Source organism: Zootoca vivipara, chromosome 9 (genome assembly GCF_963506605.1).
Source record: "Zootoca vivipara chromosome 9, rZooViv1.1, whole genome shotgun sequence".
In the NCBI taxonomy this organism is placed as follows: Eukaryota; Metazoa; Chordata; class Lepidosauria; order Squamata; family Lacertidae; genus Zootoca; species Zootoca vivipara.
This window is the reverse complement of record NC_083284.1, coordinates 51,881,739-51,902,095: the sequence shown is the minus strand read 5'-3', so window position 1 is coordinate 51,902,095 and position 20,357 is coordinate 51,881,739. Positions and strand designations below refer to the sequence as shown.

The following is a 20,357-nucleotide window of genomic DNA, read 5'->3' as shown; positions in this document are numbered from 1 at the left end:
CTCAGTTTATAAATACAGTAGTATCTATGCATAGCAATGGCGGTTACAAACAGAAACCAAATAATTTGAGTTATTTCTCAGAAACCTCTAGATACTACTGACAGTTTACAGTTCACAGTAATCCATCTAGCACACCGTACTGACTTAAAGGCAATAGAAGGCATAAAGAGTTTATTCAGATAAGGGAGTTAAGCAAAGAAATATATAACAATTAGCAACTAAGATAGTAAACTCAGATTATTCTTACATCACAATCCCTCGCATTTTATTATAGGTGTGTATGCCAATCTCCTGCAGGGACCACTGTATAGTAGTATATTCAACACATAAGTTAAGGGAAAAGATTCATGTAGACTGCCCACACGACTTGTTTTTGTTTTGTTTTTAATTTATAAAAGCTTATCTGGCCTATGATAAAAACTAATTCTAAACCTAGCAAATACATTCACTATAGTTGTTTGTCCGCAGAAATATTTCCTGTCCCATGCACACATGCAACATCTTAGTTTGACGACGGCTTCTTGATGAAACAGCATCAAGAGCTAATTCAGTCTGGTTTCAATCCTGCTTTTTCGACAGAATCGTTAAGATGCTACATAATGAAGCAAGAATAAAGCTTTGAATTTTGCTTCTCCTCTTGTCTGGGTCTTGTGTAAAGGGGAAGATGTGTGCCAATTTACAGAAGAGCTAGAAATGTAAGAGAGAAAGAACAATTTACACTTTGTCACTGCCACTGTGGTGACAGAGTGTGAATTTAGAAGTGCTATATTTAGTGAGATGAGATTGTCTGTGTAATGTTTAAAAGTATAAGACTGTGATGTGCCATTTGCTACTGCTATTCTAAAGAGAATCTAAATTCATTATTGCTTGCAGTAGTCATCGCCCCCCATGGGGATAATTCATTCATCACAGAAACCAGCGGTGAGTGCTATATATTTTAGCACATATCTGTAACTCAGGTTTCCCAGCACCTGACATTCTCTACCTGTTATGAGTACATTGTGCTTTCCTGTTAAACACTATAGTTGTAATTTTACACTGGAAACAGTCACAGACCTAGGAGGATACAGTTTGCATACCGCTGCATTTCCTCTCAAATTGACCGTCTTGCACGGAGTCACTGCAGTGCCCCACCTAGACAGGGACGACGGAATTAAAACATCAAATTTGTGCACCTCCCTCCGGAGATGCAATTTGGAGGTAAATTAGCACTAGCACAAGCACAGCAACCTAATAGAATAAAATTACTTAGGTAATAACAAAAAACCCCAGTCAAATCTAAAGCCATGTAGTGAAATGCTTCAGCAGAGCTGATACTGTGAGCAAACCATAAGGCATATATATCAATTGGAATTAGCTATTACAAACTAGATTATTCCAGCAGCTTCCTGTCGCACACGCTTGCATATGCTCAGAGGCACTCTTCTTTTTATCATCACTTTCCCAGAAGCCCCTCTTGGTTTTGGATAGGTTGCAATGATGTAATTACGTCTTTATTTATTTTGACGGACTGCCCTGTTTTGCTGCTGAGGAGACAACGAAATGCTCCCTCGGTCGCAGGCAGCTTCTGGAGTGCGCGCGCACTGGCCTGTCATCCCTCCTCCTTACCGGCACTGAGGAGGAGCAGGAGGAGGAGGAGGAGGAGGAGGAGAAGCAGCGGGGCGGGGCTGTCTGTGACCTGACCCCGCGCGCGCGTCCCTCGTTTGCCCCGCCCTCAGCAGAGCGAACAAAGGATTCCCGCTCCCTCAGCGCCTCCTTCCCACTGTCTGCTCCCGGCCAAGCGCGCGCCGCAGCGCAGCACTCGAAAAGGCGGGGCACTGGGAGAGGGCGGGCGTTTCTGGGAGGCTCGAAGGCGGCGTTGCCAAGCAACGCGAAGCTAGCAGGAGGCGGGCACTGAGAAGCGGGAGAGTGAGAGAGAGAGAGAGCGCGCGCGGGAGGGCGCAGTTCGCCATGGGAACCGGTGGTCAATTCAGTGAGTCGCGCGGGGGGGGGGGGGTGGAACCGAATCGGGCGGGTTCATTTTCCCTTTCCGTGCACTTGTCTCCCCCTCTCTCACGCCTCCACGCGCACAACAAAGCGCCGGGTTTTGCCCCCTCGCTCTTCGTTACAGTGGTACCATTGAAGTCACACGCATCAGACCCCGCGGCTCAATCACAGGTGCGCGGGTTCATTTGGGTGGCGGCGGTGGCGGCGCCGCACTCTGCGCATGGTCAGAGGGCATCCCGCAGTCTCGGCGACCACCCGAGCACCATCCCCTAGCACGGAAAGTGTTCTGAGGCTGAGCCCGGTTCGAATTAAGACACACCCGCCTTCCCCTGTTTTGCTCACCTGTTGGTGGAAGTTCCTCTGACGGGACATGGGGAAGGAAAGGGATATCCCCTCGCCCTCCCACTTTCCAGATTAACGAAGGAGGGGTGAGAGGCAGCCATGGTCACAGAATCGTCGTCATCATCACGTCACTGACCACCATCATAATAAGCTGAGAGGGTCCGTATAGTGATGAGGAATTCTCTCAGGATCGGGGACATTCTAAAAGGGGATAAGTCACCAGTGCGCCTAGTTGTTGTTTTTCTTCATATCCTACATGTGTGAGAATCTCCCTTTGTAAACAAAACGTCCCTCCAGACTTAGAGGTTAATTCCTTTTGGTCTGTGAACAAGGCATTTATTTCCACAGTGTAATACGGTCAGGAAAGTTATTTTAACCTTAGCAGGACTCTTTGCTAGGATCCTGGCAACAGAGTGTTGGCACAGATTGATATTGGAGTAAGTTTTCGGCACTACTTGTTGGCCTTCTTGTCCTGTCTCAAGAGACAATGGAGTGTGCTTCCGGGGCTGAAGTCAAATGGCTGCGTTAGGACTGAAGTGATGTCCCCGGGGCGCAAGTCTGGGCAGTGTGTATGGAGGTGGCACTGTGGTCTAAACCATTGAGCCTCTTGGGCTTGCCGATCAGAAGGTCAGCAGTTCGAATCCCCACAACGGGGTGAGCTCCTGTTGCTCTGTCCCAGCTCCTGCCAACCTAGCAGTTCAAAAGCACGCCAGATACATAGGTACCGCTGCGGCGGGAAGGTAGTGTTTCCATGTGCTCTGGTTTCCATTGCGGTGTTCTGTTGCGCCAGAAGCTGTTTAGTCATGCTGACCACATGACCCAGAAAGCTGTCTGCAGACAAACTCTGGCTCCCTTGGCCTGAAAGCAAGATGAGCACTGCAACCCCATGGTCACCTCTGACTGGACTTAACCATCCAGGGGTCCTTTAACTTTACCTGGGATGTCCAGATGATAAGACCTCCCCCCCACTCTCGGCCTTGCTGATGTGGTCCAAACAAAAGCTGTGCAATGCATTTGTGGCACCAGGTTGGCTGCAGGACTCCGCACTGGATTTGTGTAGGGTTTACTCCTGAGCCTTTTCTTCCAAAGATATCCCGTAGGGCAGTGGAGGTTCAGGATTAGAGTTTTCCTCCTTCTAGATTCCCAGGTTGTCAAGTCCCATCTGCCCATTACTTCCCTCTACAGCATGTGCAGAAACCACCTTGTTGACCGTTGGGCCCAGTATCAGTCTTGTCCTCTCAATCTGTCACAACCTGTCTTCACATGCAGGGGATGTCCCTAACTCAACAAGGCTTTGAGACCCAGTCATAGCCATTGTGTGGCCACTGATGCATGCTGACAGCTTCTAGGAGCCCCCAATGAGAGTTGAGTGCAAGGAGTGTGCTGCCTTGAGCTTCTTGGGAAAAGCGCAGGTTAAAAACAGACAAATGTCGCCATGTTGCAGGGAAGACTTGCCAAGGGATTTGTTGCTACCATAGTACACTGGGGAAAAGCAAAACTATGGAACCTCATAAGATTTTGCACCGGGCCCTGTCACACTGAGAATATTTGTGCTGTTCTGGATTTAGGATGTGTTTTATAAAAACGAGATGACAGAACGGAGGGAAGTTGATGGTGCAGTAGAGCTAAAAATTTATAAAGGGAGATGTGATATTATAATAATGTTAAAAATGGAAAAGCAATAAAAAATATTATAAAAGAGAGAGAATGTTTGTGGTGTTCTGCAGAGCCCAAGGCAGAGCAAACTTTTAAAAAAGTTTACAAGATGACACCCCCCAAAGATTGCTTTCTCTTATCCTATTTTGAGCCCTTGTTAGTAAAAGCTTTCAATTGCCTGGAAATGTGTATGTATGTGGCCAACAGCATATCTGCTTGTTTTCAAATGTTGGATTAGTGGTATGTAGAGGCATCAGGCATCTCCCCGCCCCACCCCCTGTTTCAAATCAAGCCTCTCAACTGTTTGGAGCCTGCCCAAGATCAGGCAAAGTGTAGAAGATGCCCTTCATAACAAGCGGTCTTTGAAAGCTGACACTGTGCGTTCACAAAAAGGTAAATGTGGGTAGTATTAAAATCAGCATGAGATGTTCCTCTTAAGAAGAGAACCTTAAAAGATTAGATTGTAGCTTCTGAATCTTTTATTCCTGATGGCTGAATGAGGGGCAAGTAGTAATTATTCTGTGGTCCTCACAATCTCCCACGCCTGGGCATGTACTCCTAATTTATTCATTTATTACAGAAGGAAAGAGTTTGAAAGAAAGAAATGGAGCTGACCAGTGAGCCTCTGCCTCAAGAAAGTAGAAGCGAGACCATTCTCCAAACCATCTCAAAGCTCCAGACCTCTGAATCAGTAGAGTTGAAACCTGACCCAGGTAATTATTATTCGTTAAATTTGTATACTGCCCTTCATCTGTAGATCTCAGGGTGGTTTACAGAATACAAATACATTATAAAAACACTAAATACATAATAAGAACAAGAAGAAAACAAACCATTAACACACACCCCAACCTCCCACAAACACATTTAAAAGGACCTAGGATGTTAGTCAAGTCCTGGTTGAAGAGGAACGCTTTCACCTGGCACCTAAAGGTGTATAATGAAGACCCTGGTGCCTAGGCTGTTTGATTTTTCATTCCTTATCCCATTTTTTTAAAAAAATCTGTTCACAGTAGTTGGCTGGGGCTGAAGAGAGTTGGAGTCTCACAACATCTGGAGGCCACAGATTTCCCATCTCTGCTGTGAAGTAACACTCCTGGGCACTGCAGCCTCTGAGTTGAATGGAAGCATATTCTTTAGTACAGTCGTATCTCGGGTTACGACCACCTCGGGTTGCGAACAATTCGGGTTACGAACTCCGCAAACCCGGAAGTATTGTTCGCCGCACGTACGTTCCGTGCATGCGCAGAAGCGACGTGCGCGCTTTACACATGAGCAAAATGGCGCTTCGGTTTACGACCTTTTCGGGTTACGAACTGCGACGTGGAACGGATCGTGTTCGTAACCCGAGGTACCACTGTAGAGAGGTGATGTTGCTGCTTCTTTACTACATCCGTTGTGGTGTATAAGCAATGCATATATGTACTGTAGCCACATGCATCCTTTTTTGTTGCAGCCTCTAGCCCACACCCAGGGCAAGGATGAAGGAAGGAAGGAAGGGAAGAGACGGTGCTTGTGTGTTTGTATGAATGGATGTGTGTGTGTGTGTGTGTGAGAGAGAGAGGGAGCATGGATGAGAGGGAGTGTCCCACACCCACCCATTTCTTGCTTTGGTCCCACTTATCACCAACAGTATTGCAGCCTTTAGCTCTGAAAAGGTTGTCTACCTCTGGCTTGTGGGATCTGCTACCACTTTCCTAAACACAGGGAAGAAAAGAACCCCAGGTTAACAAGGAGCTTTGTTCCTTGATCTTAATTTTGCTTCAAGATCAGATTTATTTTCCAGGAACATTTTGAAATCATTCAGGCACATTGAGTCAAAGAGGGCAATCTGTGCAGTGTGTGAATGGGCCTGCTTTCAGGAGTGGGCCCCTCAGGTGCCAAGGAGTGTTGTAGATTTAAAAAAATAATAACACACACACAGTGAATGCTGGGTTTGTTCCGCAAGCATATTCCCTGGCAGATGGTGTGGTCAGCTTTGATATTCCTGTGGATATGGCTGTTGAAGGTAAGGGGCTGTATTTTGGCCCTCCTCCGCAGTTTAATCAGCACTGTAAAAATTGACCGTGCCATCTGTATAGCTGGTACTCGCAGGCAGAAACAGTTGTGTACAGTGATCTTTGGGTTGGGGCCACTTACTTTGGCTGCAAGCCCCAAGTTGTATTTAGCAGGATGCATGCAGACAGTATCAAAAGAAGTCAAAAGACTGTTTAATGCAGCTCGTAGTGTATTAAAACAAGAACTACGTCATCCCGTAGGCGATGAGTATGTAATGAAGATTGTTTTAAAGTTTCAGGAACAAATACTCTCTTTTTTTTAAAACAGAGATTTACAGTCACGAGTATCTGCTTACAAGGGCTGAATTGTTACTGGAAAAGCGGATTAAAAATGGAGATCCTTTGGCCTCTTTTCTCAAAGGGCAGATGTATTTTGAAGAGGTGGGACTTTGCGTGCACACCATATACATACATGAAGAAGTTTGAAAATGTGTTGAACAAATATCAGTGTTGAAATGTGTGATTAAGAATTCAGATGCCAATGTTAGGAAAATTCACAACCATTTACCAGGTCAGATTGGTGTAATATGCTCAAACTGGCTCATTTTCTATCTGCTGTAAGGGGAGAAATTTTAAGGGGGGATTTAAGGGGAATCTTCCTGTCCTGCCAGGAAGATGCAGAATTTCAAGTTAATTCATGCTTTTATATTGCTCAGGATTTATATTATTCTATTCAGGCTTTACATCTTTTTTTTTACTTATTTCAATATGTGCTAAAATTGGGCCCAACAATTTAAAGGGCAATCCAGTGATTTGCTAGAGAGATTCAGAATTTTATGTTGTTGTATATGGTTTTATTTGTGTATGGGTCAGTTTTATTTATGTAAACTTGTCATTTTTATGCAGATCTGCAGTTTGCTAACATTCATGCTTTGGATGTCCAATGGCTAGATACAAATGAAGAAATTGAAATCGATTTAGGACTCCAACCATTTGTCCAGTGATCCTTTGTGGCTCAGTGGGAACCCCAGTGGGAACTCAGACTTGTCCAGTGGCCTTAGTGAAGGAAACTGCTCTGTGTACACAGCTCATCACAAAAGCACACACAAAGTTTTGGGTTCATGTGACATGTTCTTTCCACTGGTTTCTTCCCAAGAACCTCTCTTCTGTGGTGCTTGCATTTCTGTTTAGGGGAGGAGGCAGGGAACCTGGCCTGTTTAGCAGAAGAACAAAAACAGCTAGTTCTTATTGCAAGGTTCTCTGCTGAAAGTGGCATGCATCTCTCATGGCTTGGATCCAGGCATTCCACGTGTTTTATTAAATAGTTCGCATAATTTCCGTATTCCAGGATGTCTAGTGACAGTTTCTGGGTTGGATTTTATATTTTGTTTACAATCTTTTACGTTAAAATGGCACAATTGTATCCCAAAGGCTTCAGTAGCTAGATTTAATCCTGAGTATTTGATCTCTTGTTGTTTCTTGTGCAGGGATGGTATGAAGAGGCACTGCAGCAGTTTGAACAAAACACAGATTTTCAGTCCATGTATCAAGTAGGCGTAATGTACTATGATGGACTGGGGACCCCACCAGATCCTGTAAGTTGCAACCAGATTGGTCCCCCTTTTGGTTATTCATTAGGTAACAACTTTTCTTACTTAATAGCATGAATTTCAAAGATGCAGATTAATAAGCAAATGTCTGAAGCATAACATCATTGGGCAGAGCAAATCTGTGGAACCAGAAAGCAGAGGATGCTTCTAGACTGTTAGCCTTTTCAGGTGGCAAATTCAGTCACTGATAAATTCAGGTTGTGCAATCATAGTTTATTGGGGGGATCTTGCCCCCCAATTACCCAATTCTGAGAGCTCTGTGCTTTTTATTTATTAAATTTCTATACCTTCCTTCATCAGAGGATCAGAGGACAACTTACAATATAAAAAACACATACCATAGTAACAAAGAAAAACAATAACCTAGCCCCACACAATTTAAAAGGCCATAGATTGTTTCGCCAAAGGCCTGGGAATGAAGAGGAGGTCTATCCATGGAAAAGCTGGTCTAAAATATTCTATGGCCTCTGAGAGAATCATAGGAATGTGCCCTAAATATGGTAGGCAGAGTCCAATATTGTCACAGAGAGACTTTCCTGGTGCTTTTGTTATGATATTTTGGGTGCTAAGTAAAAATGAATAAATATATATATATGTACAAGCCTTTTAAATTGTGAGTTTAAAAATCAGGCTCTCAAAGTCAGATCTGTAATTTGCTGTACATTTGGGTTGCTGTCTTGGTTTTATCTTTCCCCCCACTCTACTGGTAAAAATAATTTTATGCAGCAACTACCGGTAATTGTTTTTGACTTTTTAAAACATCACATTGTCTTCTTTTTGTGAGCAGCCTGGAGAACATGTATCAGGTGGCCCACATAGATGCGGGGTAGTATGCAATGCTACTACAGTGGTACCTTGGTTCTCGAACTTAATCTGTTCCAGGAGTCCATTCAAAAACCAAGGTGTGGCTTCTGATAGGCTGCAGGAGCTTCCTGCAGTCAAGCGGAAGCTGTGTTGGACATTCAGCTTCCGAAAACGTATGTAAACTGGAACACTTACGTCCGTGTTTGCAGCGTTCGGGAGCCAAAACTTACAAGTACCAAGGCGTTCGAGAACCAAGATACGGCTGTAGTCCTATCCCTGAGTGCTGCATTCATGCTGGAGCTAGATTGTATTCATATGTGAATTCTGATACAATATTTTTTTTAAATAAATAAATAAATGAATGAAGAAGTTTATATGCTGCCCAGTTAAGTTTTAAAAACCAATTACTGTATTAAGTTTCTACAATTGCCGGTCAATCTTAATCATATGAAATATTTCCCAATGTCACTAGAGGGCAATATATCTGTTACACTGTGGGGTGGGGTGGGGGGTCATTGTAATTTCCAAAGGAAATACTGCACATGAAACCAAATGAAAGAAGCAGATAAAATTGTGAGAAATCAGGCACACTATGCATCTGGCTACAATTTACCAAAACCTTTCTGTTTTACTCAGTTTGGTACTTGTTAAAAAAAAAAAAGTTCACTACAGAGCATGCTCCAGCACATCCTGGGAAACTGGGCTGTTCTCTAAGTCTGTTGGCAGCTGTAGAGGGGCAAGATTTTCCAGGTGTGTTTCTGGGTTCCTGTGTAGAAGGTGAAAGTAAGACCAAGAGGGATTTCATGCAACTGCTTGTGGGAAAGGACAACGACAATGCATTATCAGCAAACCACTTCTCTCTGATTTGATGCCACAGAAAAGAGTCTCAGGAGTACGCCTGCTTTAACACAGGCATTCACCACCTAAAAAGAAATCGCTATTTCTATACTGCAAGGGTCTCCCAGAGCAGTGCCCAACAAACCAGCAGAGCACAATATTTCATCATGTATATGTTAAAAACATAAGCCATAAAACCATCTGAAATCAAATAGGCAGTAATGCCTTACAAAAACCAATCTCTGGTCAGGTCCTGGCATGTTGATGGCTATCTTTGGAGACAGATACGATCACTCAGGCAAACATACACGTGTATCACATATCTTACTTGTGGATCCAAGGAAATACATGTAACCTAAGCTCCATGTAGACAACCCTGTTTCCAGCTAATCTGACTGGCTGCTGGAAGCCACACAATGATTATGGCTCAAGCTTGCCAGAGAAGCCTCCCCAACTGGAATACATTTCTGCCTTCTTAGAATGGCAGAAGCATCATTTCCCAGAACTTTGCCTTGATCCTAATAGTCCTATGCTTATTATTATTATTATTATTATTATTATTACTACTACTACTACTACTACTACTACTATCATCTGATGTTTCTACCCCCAACCATCTGGCTGGGTTTCCTGTTACACAAACCTTTCTTCCCACAAACTTTCCCCCCTGGTATCCACTTTGGGAACTGCTACATTTAGTGGAATGTTAATGTTTTTGTTAAGTTTGCCAATATGGATTTCATATGCTGTGTTTGGTAGAGTTTTGTTATGCTGTATATTTTTTCTGTTTTTGTCACCTACAGCAAAAGGGAATTGAATATATGGAGAAGATTATCAACTCCAGTTCCCCTAAAGCAAGGCATTTAAAGTTTGCCGCTGCCTACAACCTTGGAAGAGCTTGCTATGAAGGATGTGGAACTGAGATTTCAGAGAAAGATGCTGAACGGTAACCTTCATGAGATACCTGAGCTACGTGGATGCACTTTTGAGAAAGGTCACATGCATTAATGCCTCTTTCACACACACACACGACTCATCACACCACATGACTATATTACTGGTAGGAAATGTGCACAGCAGGAATCATTTTCTCAGCACGGAAACGAGGGGCTCGGTCTGCCACTTTTCCGGGTACCCACTTCATTGTAATTAAAGGTTACCAGACATTCCCGGGGACAGTCCCCGGATTTACATATCAGTCCCCATACAAACCAATTGAAGTTGAAAAGTGTCCCCGGATTCATTGAAAAAAATCTGGTAACCTTATTGTAATTGCACCTGGACACTGCAATATAGAACAGCCCTAAAGCAGGAGTGGTGAACCTCCCCCCCCCCCACTTGTCAAAGCCAGCATTCACTTAGGAGTAATCTGTCAGGTGTCATTGGTGGGCAGGGACAGAGCCTCTTAGTCTGTGCATGCTATCACCTTTTAAAAAACATTTCATTCCCTTCTCCATCACCTCCACATAATGGGTTTGGCTGCCAGGAGATGGAGCAACAGATTAATTTTGCCAGAGGTCTGAGCGATAACTTACAGAGGGCTTTTTAACTCTCCACCTTCCATTGATCTAGACACATCAAAGAAGCATTTCAGTTTAAAGCATTGTAAATTTAAACAGGGAAAACAGGTAGAGAAAAACAGGACTCCACATCACCAATGTGACGCCACCACAATGTTATATCACACATACAACACACATAAATCACTTTTTCTTTACTAGACTAGCTGAGTCCATAGCTTCTCCCTTTCCCTTTATTCTTCTGTCCACCCCCATATAAAATGAGTTAGTGAGCCATGGGTTACCTATGCCAGTTTTAAGAGGAACAGGCCAACCATGCCACTCATGTTTTTCTATGTCTTCCAGTTTATGGTTTATTGCTGCAGACCACGGGAACCCAAAAGCAAGTGTAAAGGCTCAAACAGCCCTTGGGATGCTGTATTCAGCAAAGCATCGAAAGGATCTGAAAAAGGTACGTGTTCTGCTTTGGCTTACATCACAAAGCTTGATTCAGGTGTGCTGTCCAGTTAAATAAGGCTGTTGTGATTCAGACGTGGCAAGAATCAAGCGAGTAGTACAAAATACTTGTGCATCCACAACTGATTTGCAATGAAAGGTTGCCAAGCAATTTAAGGTGTTTCTTGAGATGCAGTACTTTGTGCCAGGGGGAAGAAAGTTTTACAGCAGCACTGCCCCTAATCTGCTTGTAGCTGTAGGCAACTAGACATGTGTAAGAGTTAGTGCAGGGGTCAGCAAACATTTTCAGCAGGGGGCCGGTCCACTGTCCCTCATACCTTGTGGGGGTCTATATTATTTGGGGGAGAATGAACAAATTCCTATGTCCCACAAATAACCCAGATATGCATTGTAAATAAAAGCACACATTCTACTCATGTAAAAAGACCAGGCTGGCCCCACGAATAACCCAGAGATGCATTTTAAATAAAAGGACACATTGTACTCAAGTAAAAACACATTGATTACCAGACTGACTGTGGGCCGGATTTAGAAGGTGATTGGGCTGGATTCGGCCCCTGGGCCTTAGTTTGCCTACCCATGAGGTAGTAGCTCTTTGTGAAGCTACATCCCCATTTGCATCAAAAGATGATCCAGCCATTATGACATGATGAGAACAGTATCCAACTGCACATTGGCAGTGCATGTAGAAGCCTGGTTATACAGGCAAATCCTTCTTGCTTGATTGAGGGAAAAAAAATACCTATTATCTTTTCTCTATGTGAACAGGGTCTCCCCTCAAACATGCTTGGTATATTAAACCATTTTAGAAGAGCTAGCTTTTACTACCTTTCAGAATAAATTTAAGAGACACAGTAGCCTTTCAACTTATCTGAATTTAGGGTACCGGATACCCATCTCACTTTTGATCGTTGCCAGTGCAAGAAGTGAAATGTGTGGTTCCCCCCCCCCCCCCCAATTCCTGAGTTTTCAAGCAAAACACACTTTCCCCATTTAAGCCAAACATTCTTGCCTTAGCTTTCAAATGCCCAGGAGAAAGAAGGATCCGACTTGCACCAATATAAACTTAAATAATCCCCCCCCAAGAAATTGAGCCACAGCAGTTATGAGAATAGTTTAATGTACTGTTGTATACTACACTGCAATCGGCAGATGAAGGGCAGTGTATGTAGAAATAAAATGAAGATGATAGCAGCACTACAAAGAAAAAGAATGAAGTGGTACATTGGCAAAAGCAAAATTCACTTTCGACCCTTTGACATTTGTGGCCAGGTTTGCGTAATGAAACACTAATGAGCTGCGTGGGTTGGCACATCAGACTTGAGTCTCACGATAACAGCATTAGTCATTTGAAGGAAGGCTTGAACATCCTGGGGTAATTTAACAACCAGTCTTTTCTTAATGCCACGAGCTCAACATTTCAAAAAAGAAGAAGGCATTAAATATCAGAGAAGTTCTGCATTTATAACTAAGCAAAACATCTGGCACGCTATAAATAGAAACATTGGCTTGCTCTTTTTAAAAGACTGTGTTCTAAGATTAAGTGCTCAAACACACTTCCACTTGTCCCACCTGCTTTCCCCCGGGAAAATTCGCTGTTTACCGCTGAATCAGAACAAAACGTCAATTGGGTTTTCTGCAGATCAACATTTCATAGAATCATAGAGTTGGAAGAGACCACAAGGGCCATCCAGTCCAACCCCCTGCCAAGCAGGAAACACCATCAAAGCATTCCTGACAGATGGCTGTCAAGCCTCTGCTTAAAGACCTCCAAAGAAGGAGACTCCACCACACTCCTTGGCAGCAAATTCCACTGCCAAACAGCTCTTACTGTCAGGAAGTTCTTCCTAATGTTTAGGTGGAATTTTCTTTCTTGTAGTTTGAATCCGTTGCTCCGTGTCCGCTTCTCTGGAGCAGCAGAAAACAACCTTTCTCCCTCCTCTATATGACATCCTTTTATATATTTGAACATGGTTATCATATCACCCCTTAACCTTCTCTTCTCCAGGCTAAACATACCCAGCTCCCTAAGCCGTTCCTCATAAGGCATCGTTTCCAGGCCTTTGACCATTTTGGTTGCCCTCTTCTGGACACGTTCCAGCTTATCAGTATCCTTCTTGAACTGTGGTGCCCAGAACTGGACACAGTACTCCAGGTGAGGTCTGACCAGAGCAGAATACAGTGGTACTATTACTTCCCTTGATCTAGATGCTATACTCCTATTGATGCAGCCCAGAATTGCATTGGCTTTTTTAGCTGCTGCATCACACTGCTGACTCATGTCAAGTTTGTGGTCTACCAAGACTCCTAGATCCTTTTCACATGTACTGCTCTCAAGCCAGGTGTCTCCCATCCTGTATTTGTGCCTTTCATTTTTTTTGCCCAAGTGTAGTACTTTACATTTCTCCTTGTTAAAATTCATCTTGTTTGCTTTGGCCCAGTTGTCTAATCTGTTAAGGTCATTCTGAAGTGTGATCCTGTCCTCTGGGGTGTTAGCCACCCCTCCCAATTTGGTGTCATCTGCAAACTTGCTCAGGATGCCCTCAAGCCCATCATCCAAGTCATTGATAAAGATGTTGAACAAGACTGGGCCCAAGACAGAACCCTGTGGCACCCCACTAGTCACTACTCTCCAGGATGAGGAGGAGCCATTGATGAGCACCCTTTGGGTTCGGTCAGTAAGCCAGTTACAAATCCACTGAATGGTAGCATTGTCTAGCCCACATTTTACCAGCTTCTTTACAAGAATATCATGGGGCACCTTGTCAAAGGCCTTGCTGAAATCAAGATAGGCTACATCCACAGCGTTCCCTTCATCTACCAGGCTTGTAATTCTGTCAAAAAATGAGATCAGATTAGTCTGACATGACTTATTTTTCAGGAACCCATGCTGACTTTTAGTGATCACAGAGTTTCTTTCTAGGTGCTCACAGACTGTTTGCTTAATGATCTGCTCTAGAATCTTTCCTGGTATTGATGTCAGGCTGACTGGGCGGTAATTGTTTGGGTCCTCTCTTTTCCCCTTTTTGAAAATAGGGACAACATTTGCCCTCCTCCAGTCTGCTGGAACTTCGCCTGTTCTCCAGGAATTTTCAAAGATTATTGCCAGTGGTTCTGAAATCACCTCTGCCAGTTCTTTTAATACTCTTGGATGTAGTTCATCTGGCCCTGGAGACTTGAATACATCTAAACTAGCCAAGTATTCTTGTACTACCTCCTTACTTATTCTGGGCTGTGTTTCCCCTGCTGAATCATCTGCTCCATATTCTTCAGGTCGGGCGTTGTTTTCTTTCTTGGAGAAGACTGAGGCAAAGAAGGCATTGAGGAGTTCTGCCCTTTCTCTGTCCCCTGTTTGCATTTCACCATCTTCTCCTCTGAGTGACCCCACTGTTTCCTTGTTTTTCATTTTGCTACGGACATACCCATAAAAGCCCTTTTTGTTGCTTTTAACCTCTCTAGCGAGCCTGAGTTCATTCTGTGCTTTAGCTTTTCTGACTTTGTCTCTACACGTGCTGGCTATATGTTTGAATTCCTCTCTGGAGATTTCCCCCCTTTTCCATTTTTTGTACATATCCCTTTTAAATCTTAACTCAGTCAAAAGTTCTTTAGATAGCCAGCCTGGCTTCTTTAGGCACCTTCCATGTTTCCGTCTCATTGGTATTGCCTGAAGTTGTGCTTTTAATATCTCCCTTTTAACAAACTCCCAACCATCATGAACTCCCTTCCCTTTTAGTATTACTGTCCATGGGATTTCACCCAGCGTTTCCCTAAGTTTTCTGAAGTTGGCTTTCTTAAAGTCTAGAATTTGGACCTTAGTATGCTTGGTTGCTCCTTTCCGCTGGATAATAAACTCCAGAAGAGCATGGTCACTTCCACCTAATGATCCTGCCACTTCTACCCCACTAACCAAGTCATCACTATTGGTTAGGACCAGATCTAAAATGGCTGATCCTCTTGTTGCTTCTCCCACTTTCTGGACAATGAAGTTGTCTGCAAGGCCAGTGAGGAATCTGTTCGACCTTATGCTCTTGGCTGAGTTTGACATCCAACAAATATCAGGATAGTTGAAATCTCCCATTACTACTATCTCACTTCCTTTGGAATGCTTGGCCATCTGTTCCAGGAAGGCATCATCTGTGTCCTCAGTTTGGCTTGGGGATCTATAGTAAACTCCCACAATGAGATCACTGTTGTTTTTCTCTCCCTTAATTTTGACCCAGATACTCTCAATTTGGCTTTGAAGTTTTAAATCCTGGATCTCTTCACAGGTATACATATCCCTAACATATAAAGCTACTCCTCCTCCTTTCCTGTTTGGTCTATTTCTCTTAAATAGATTGTATCCCTCTATTACTACATTCCAGTCATGAGACTCATCCCACCAGGTTTCAGTGATGCCTATTATGTCATATTTAGTTTGCTGTACCAAGAGCTCAAGTTCATCTTGTTTATTTCCCATGCTCTGTGCATTAGTATACAGACATTGAAGACCGTTGATCATTCCCCCATGTCTCTTATTTAAGGATATTTTCGTCCCACCACTAGGTCTGCATGCTGCTTGCTCCATTTGGTCCTTGACATTTGGATGATCATCTTCAGCATTTGATAGACTCCTACCTTCAGGACCACTGTCTCCCTCCCCCACATAAGTCAGTTTAAAGCCCTCCTGATGAGGTTTTTGAGTTTTGTGGCAAAAACATTCCTCCCAACTTTTGTGAGGTGCAGTCCATCACTTGCCAGAAGTCCATCTTCAAGAAACTGCAGACCGTGATCTAGGAATCCAAACCGTTCCTGTTTGCACCATTTGCGAAGCCAGTTGTTCACTTCCCCTATTTTTCCCTCTCTCCCTGGGCCATGTCGTTCAACTGGGAGGACAGAAGAGATGACAATTTGTGCATCTAATTGCTTCAACTTCCTGCCCAGAGCCTCATAATCATTTTTGATCTTCTGTAAGCTATGGCTTGCAGTGTCATTGGTTCCCACATGCACCAAAAGGAAGGGGTATTTGTCGGTGGGTTTTATGATTCCTTGCAGCCGTTCTGTTACATCTTTGATCTTGGCCCCAGGTAGACAGCACACCTCTCGAGACATCTTGTCAGGCCCACAGATCACTGCTTCTGTACCCCTCAGTAGGGAATCCCCTATCACCACTACACGCCTCTTCATAGGCTTGGTTGGGATTCTTCCATGTGCTGTCCCTTCCAAGGTTACCTGCATATTCCCGGAGGACTGACTTTGCTGCTCGTCTTCATATTCCTCATCAACTGTGATGAGGGAGAGGTCCTCAGGTGGAGTCTGTTCCTCGTCTTCCATGAGCGCTTCAAAACGGTTGTGTAATTCTAAGCACTCAGAGCGATCCCTGGGCCTTCTACTTCTATGAGTCACGTTCCTCCATACATCTGGCTGCTGTGTTGGGGAACTGACCTCCTCCTCAGGGAGATCCCCTGTCTCCTCCTTGGTGCAGACAGTGTGCTCTGCTGCATCCAAGAAAAGCTCCAGCTCTTTAATTCTCTGGAGCGTAGATACACGCCCCTGAAGCTGCTGCACCTTCTCTTCCAGAAGGGCAACCTTGTTTTCTAGTAGGGCAACCAACTTGCAATTGTTGCACGTGTAGCTACCCACATCCTTTGGCAAGAAAACAAACATTGCACAGGAATTGCAGGTGACAACGGTTGTTCCCTCCACCTCCATCTTGAAAACCTTGAAGTCAAGGGGGAAAGAGGAAGAGGCCTAGGTCCCCCCTAACAAACGTGTCAGACTTGCTGCCCTAGATCAAAAAGATGGGTCAAACCAGCACAAGCACACAAACAAGTAAGAAAACAAATAAGCACACAAACTTACTAACACACAGCCCCAAAAGACAAAGCCACAAAACCTACAGAGTGTCTCCCAAGCTCAGCTCACTTTCTGCTCCTTCCTCAGTCGCTGCACTCCAAGCTTTTGTTCTGATTCAACAGCAGGTTTTCCTAGGGAAAGCAGCAGGGCAGACAAAGAACCTCTCGTACCAATGCCTATTAAGCATAGGGCAAGCAGAAGTGTGGTGGACAAGCCCTAAGAGTCTATACTGCAGTTGGTAGCTGTCCATACCCTGCGTCAGAAGTGCTGGCGTGTTCACTACCATTTTCACTGCCATTTATGCATATGCCTAAATTGGGAATCGCCAACATTTTTGGGACTGTGAACAAGCAGGAGAAACTGTCACGGGTACCACATATAACCTGTGCAACCAAGGCTACAGCACAACCTGTTCTGCAACAGAATGTTTCTTTCAAGCCTGATTTCAGCCAGGGGAGGGGACCCCGTAGGCGTCAGCAAAAGCCCCCGTGCGAACCACATTGGTACCCCCTAGTCTATGTAATCCTGCCAACCTAGCAGTTCAAAAGCACGTCAAAGTGCAAGTAGATAAATAGGTACCGCTCTGGCGGGAAGGTAAACGGCGTTTCCATGTGCTGCTCTGGTTTCGCCAGAAGCGGCTTTGTCATGCTGGCCACATGACCTGGAAAAAATGTTTGCAGACAAACGTTGGCTCCCTCGGCCAGTAAAGCGAGATGAGCACAGCAACACCAGAGTTGTTCGCGACTGGACTTAACTGTCAGGGGTCCTTTACCTTTACCTTTTTTAGTCTATGTAATAAGAGAGCCCTCAAATCAGTTGGCTAAAGTGCCAATGACATGTAATTTAATGGCCGTTATGTTATGCTGATTACAAGTCTACATCTCTGCCTAGCCAGTGAGGCTGCTCGTAAGCATATTTTGTACAGTACCATTCAACCATGTTGCCACTATATATGTTTCAAAACCCCATTCTTTCTCCTACAGGCCTTCTTTTGGCATTCAGAAGCTTGTGGGAATGGGAGCCTGGAATCGCAGGGCATCCTTGGTCTTATGTTTTTTCATGGGCACGGTGTACGCCCAAATTTAAAAGCTGCTCTGGAGTGCCTGACTGCAGCCTCAGATCGTGGGAATGTCTATGCTAAAGGTTACTTGGTGGAATATTACTACAAAAGGAAATTTTTTACAAAAGCAGCTGAGTTTGCCAAAAGGTAAATTAATTCATTAGTAATTCAAGTGGAAGCTAATGATGAAAACAAAGGCATTATTGGATCAGTTCCTAAAGAACAGATACATAGAAATAAGGTACCTTTTAAATTTTGTGTTGCTGATCTTAAAAAAAACAATTCTGCTTGTTGCAACTAAATTTCCTCTCTGCTTGACTCTTCTTGCTTTCTCCAGCAAAAAAGACCGGGGGTGGGGGGAATCAGTTTTATGTTTTGCCCTTAATATCCACTAAAATCAGGATACTAGATTTTAAGTGGGAGGAACACATGTGTTTATCCAGGAAAGGCATAATTATCTAGTTCATATCTGGTGAGGCATGGTGGTAGGACAATTTTCTTCATGTCACTATTTAATAAAGAATTGTTTTACTTTCCAGATCGCATGTTTAAGTGCTAAAGTAATCTTCTTCTAGCTCAAGGGTTTTTTCAGCAATACATCCAGCTTTAGTTTTAAAGCACTTGGATGTCATTTGAGAATGGAGAAAAGATTCAGCACTCTCATTTTTGCCTTAATGGTTTTGTTAAATGATGTCCTAGAACTTTGGGAAATAGCTACCATTCCACTTGTTGCTATCTGGTTTGTGACAAGAATGATACATCTAATATTTTGCCTAATGGTGCACGTCTAAGCATGTTCACTCAGAAGCAAGTCTCACTATGTTCAGTGGGGCTTACAGTGAGGGGGAAGAGTATTTATTTTCTGGGTTTCTGGGGTTTTTCCTGTTGTTATTCTGTCTCTCACAGCTACAATAAACCTACCAGTAAAATTATGGACTGGTCATTTCTTCGTCAGAGGGCAAACGGGCAAATTTACCAGGGGATCAAATACTTTCCCCCCTCACTGTACATCTAGGAAAGTGTACATGGGTTTGCAGCCTATATCTGACATTTCTGGGAAGAGTCTGACTCTGGAGTCGAGGGAATGCAGTCACAGACAGAGCAGGAGTGGGTTAGTTTGGCTCCCCTTCATCAAGAGTTCCCAGACTCAGACAGAGCAGCAGACTCAGAAGGCTCGCAGGCAGAGCGGGGAGGAGATAGATGACATTGAGGGGATTGCTATGCAACCAAGAGGGAGGCAGCGTTTAGAGGACTCTTCTTTTGAGATTGGGGGGGGGGGGGGTTTCCACCTAAAAAATGAAACTGACCTATGGAAAATGTAACTTGAAAAAAGAGACATTGCGCATACCTTTGTAAACCAAGAAAACTTTAATAAAAATTTTTTTTAAAAAAAAAAATGTGGAGGACGAATAGTTGGCAAAGTCGTAATGGCAGCCCCTAGTGTTCTGAGAATAACTAACCTTTTACTTTGTATCAAACAGGACTGCAGAAAATGATGACGTTGAAAAGTTAGCAAAGGAAACAGACTGCATTCCTTTTTATATAAAGAGAGGGCTTGCTATGGCTTCCTTCTACTTGGCTTGATGTCTCCAGTTTGGCCTAGGAACACAACAAGATTTAGCAGCAGCTAAAAATTATTATTCTAAGGTAAGTCGCTTTAACTCTGTTAGCTCTTTGAGGCAACATTATTTGGATTTCCATTCGAAATACATTTTTAATTTTTTTTGTGTCCTTGTAGCTTTGTAATGTAAGTTTTATATAATACAATGAAGGTATAAAGTTCATTTGCAGTTATGGTCACTCTAATTCATATTTGTGTTTATAGGCATGCAGGCTGGATCCCGATCTAGCTTCTGAACTTGAGCTACTGGCTAATCATGGGAGAATTTAGAGCATCATTTTGATGAATCTGAGCAAGTTCCGGCAGTAATGACAAATGTCAGTTGTCATTCAGCTTTTGATAAATCATGATTATTATTTCAAGCATTTTAGCTACATAATGTTCTGATTATCTTCATCTAAAAGTAAAGCATTGTATGAGTTACTTTCAGTGTTACATAACCATCAATGTGCATTAAGTTCAGAACTGTAGCTCTGTTACCTGGTATCAGGGTGGGGTGCAGGACTGTCTCTCACCATTTCTGACGGTGAGCCATGCTGACTGGGGCTGATGGAATCCAACAGCATTAGGAAGGCTGTCCAACCCTAGTTTACATGCATCATTAAATGCATCTTTCATTGCCTACAAATACGG

General features: G+C 43.6%; 1 protein-coding gene across 2 annotated transcripts; it reads left to right on the top strand.

Annotated features, from left to right (window-relative positions):
- The first annotated feature begins 1,905 nt into the window (after window positions 1–1,905).
- On the top strand, window positions 1,906–20,282 carry LRP2BP (LRP2 binding protein). Of its 2 annotated transcripts, XM_060278753.1 has the most exons (9): window positions 1,906–1,972; window positions 4,565–4,697; window positions 6,310–6,422; window positions 7,469–7,576; window positions 10,036–10,178; window positions 11,098–11,203; window positions 18,027–18,250; window positions 19,585–19,750; window positions 19,929–20,282. In XM_060278753.1, exons 2-8 carry the CDS (start codon window positions 4,589–4,591, stop codon window positions 19,685–19,687), a joined length of 906 nt encoding a protein of 301 aa, XP_060134736.1. In that variant the 5' UTR covers window positions 1,906–1,972; window positions 4,565–4,588; the 3' UTR covers window positions 19,688–19,750; window positions 19,929–20,282. The 2 variants fall into 2 exon arrangements, with proteins under 2 accessions (XP_060134736.1, XP_060134737.1); XM_060278754.1 differs by lacking the exon at window positions 19,929–20,282 and having other exon boundaries at window positions 18,027–18,344; window positions 19,585–19,624.
- Window positions 20,283–20,357: the final 75 nt, after the last annotated feature.

What these genes read in the sequence shown, in the direction of transcription:
- LRP2BP (XM_060278753.1), top strand. Translation starts at nt 4,589, where the DNA reads ATGGAGCTGACCAGTGAGCCTCTGCCTCAAGAAAGTAGAAGCGAGACC. An exon ending in AGAGTTGAAACCTGACCCAG is followed by an intron (nt 4,698 to 6,309) that starts GTAATTATTATT and finishes TTTTTAAAACAG; the next exon opens with AGATTTACAGTCACGAGTAT. An exon ending in TCAGAGAAAGATGCTGAACG is followed by an intron (nt 10,179 to 11,097) that starts GTAACCTTCATG and finishes TATGTCTTCCAG; the next exon opens with TTTATGGTTTATTGCTGCAG.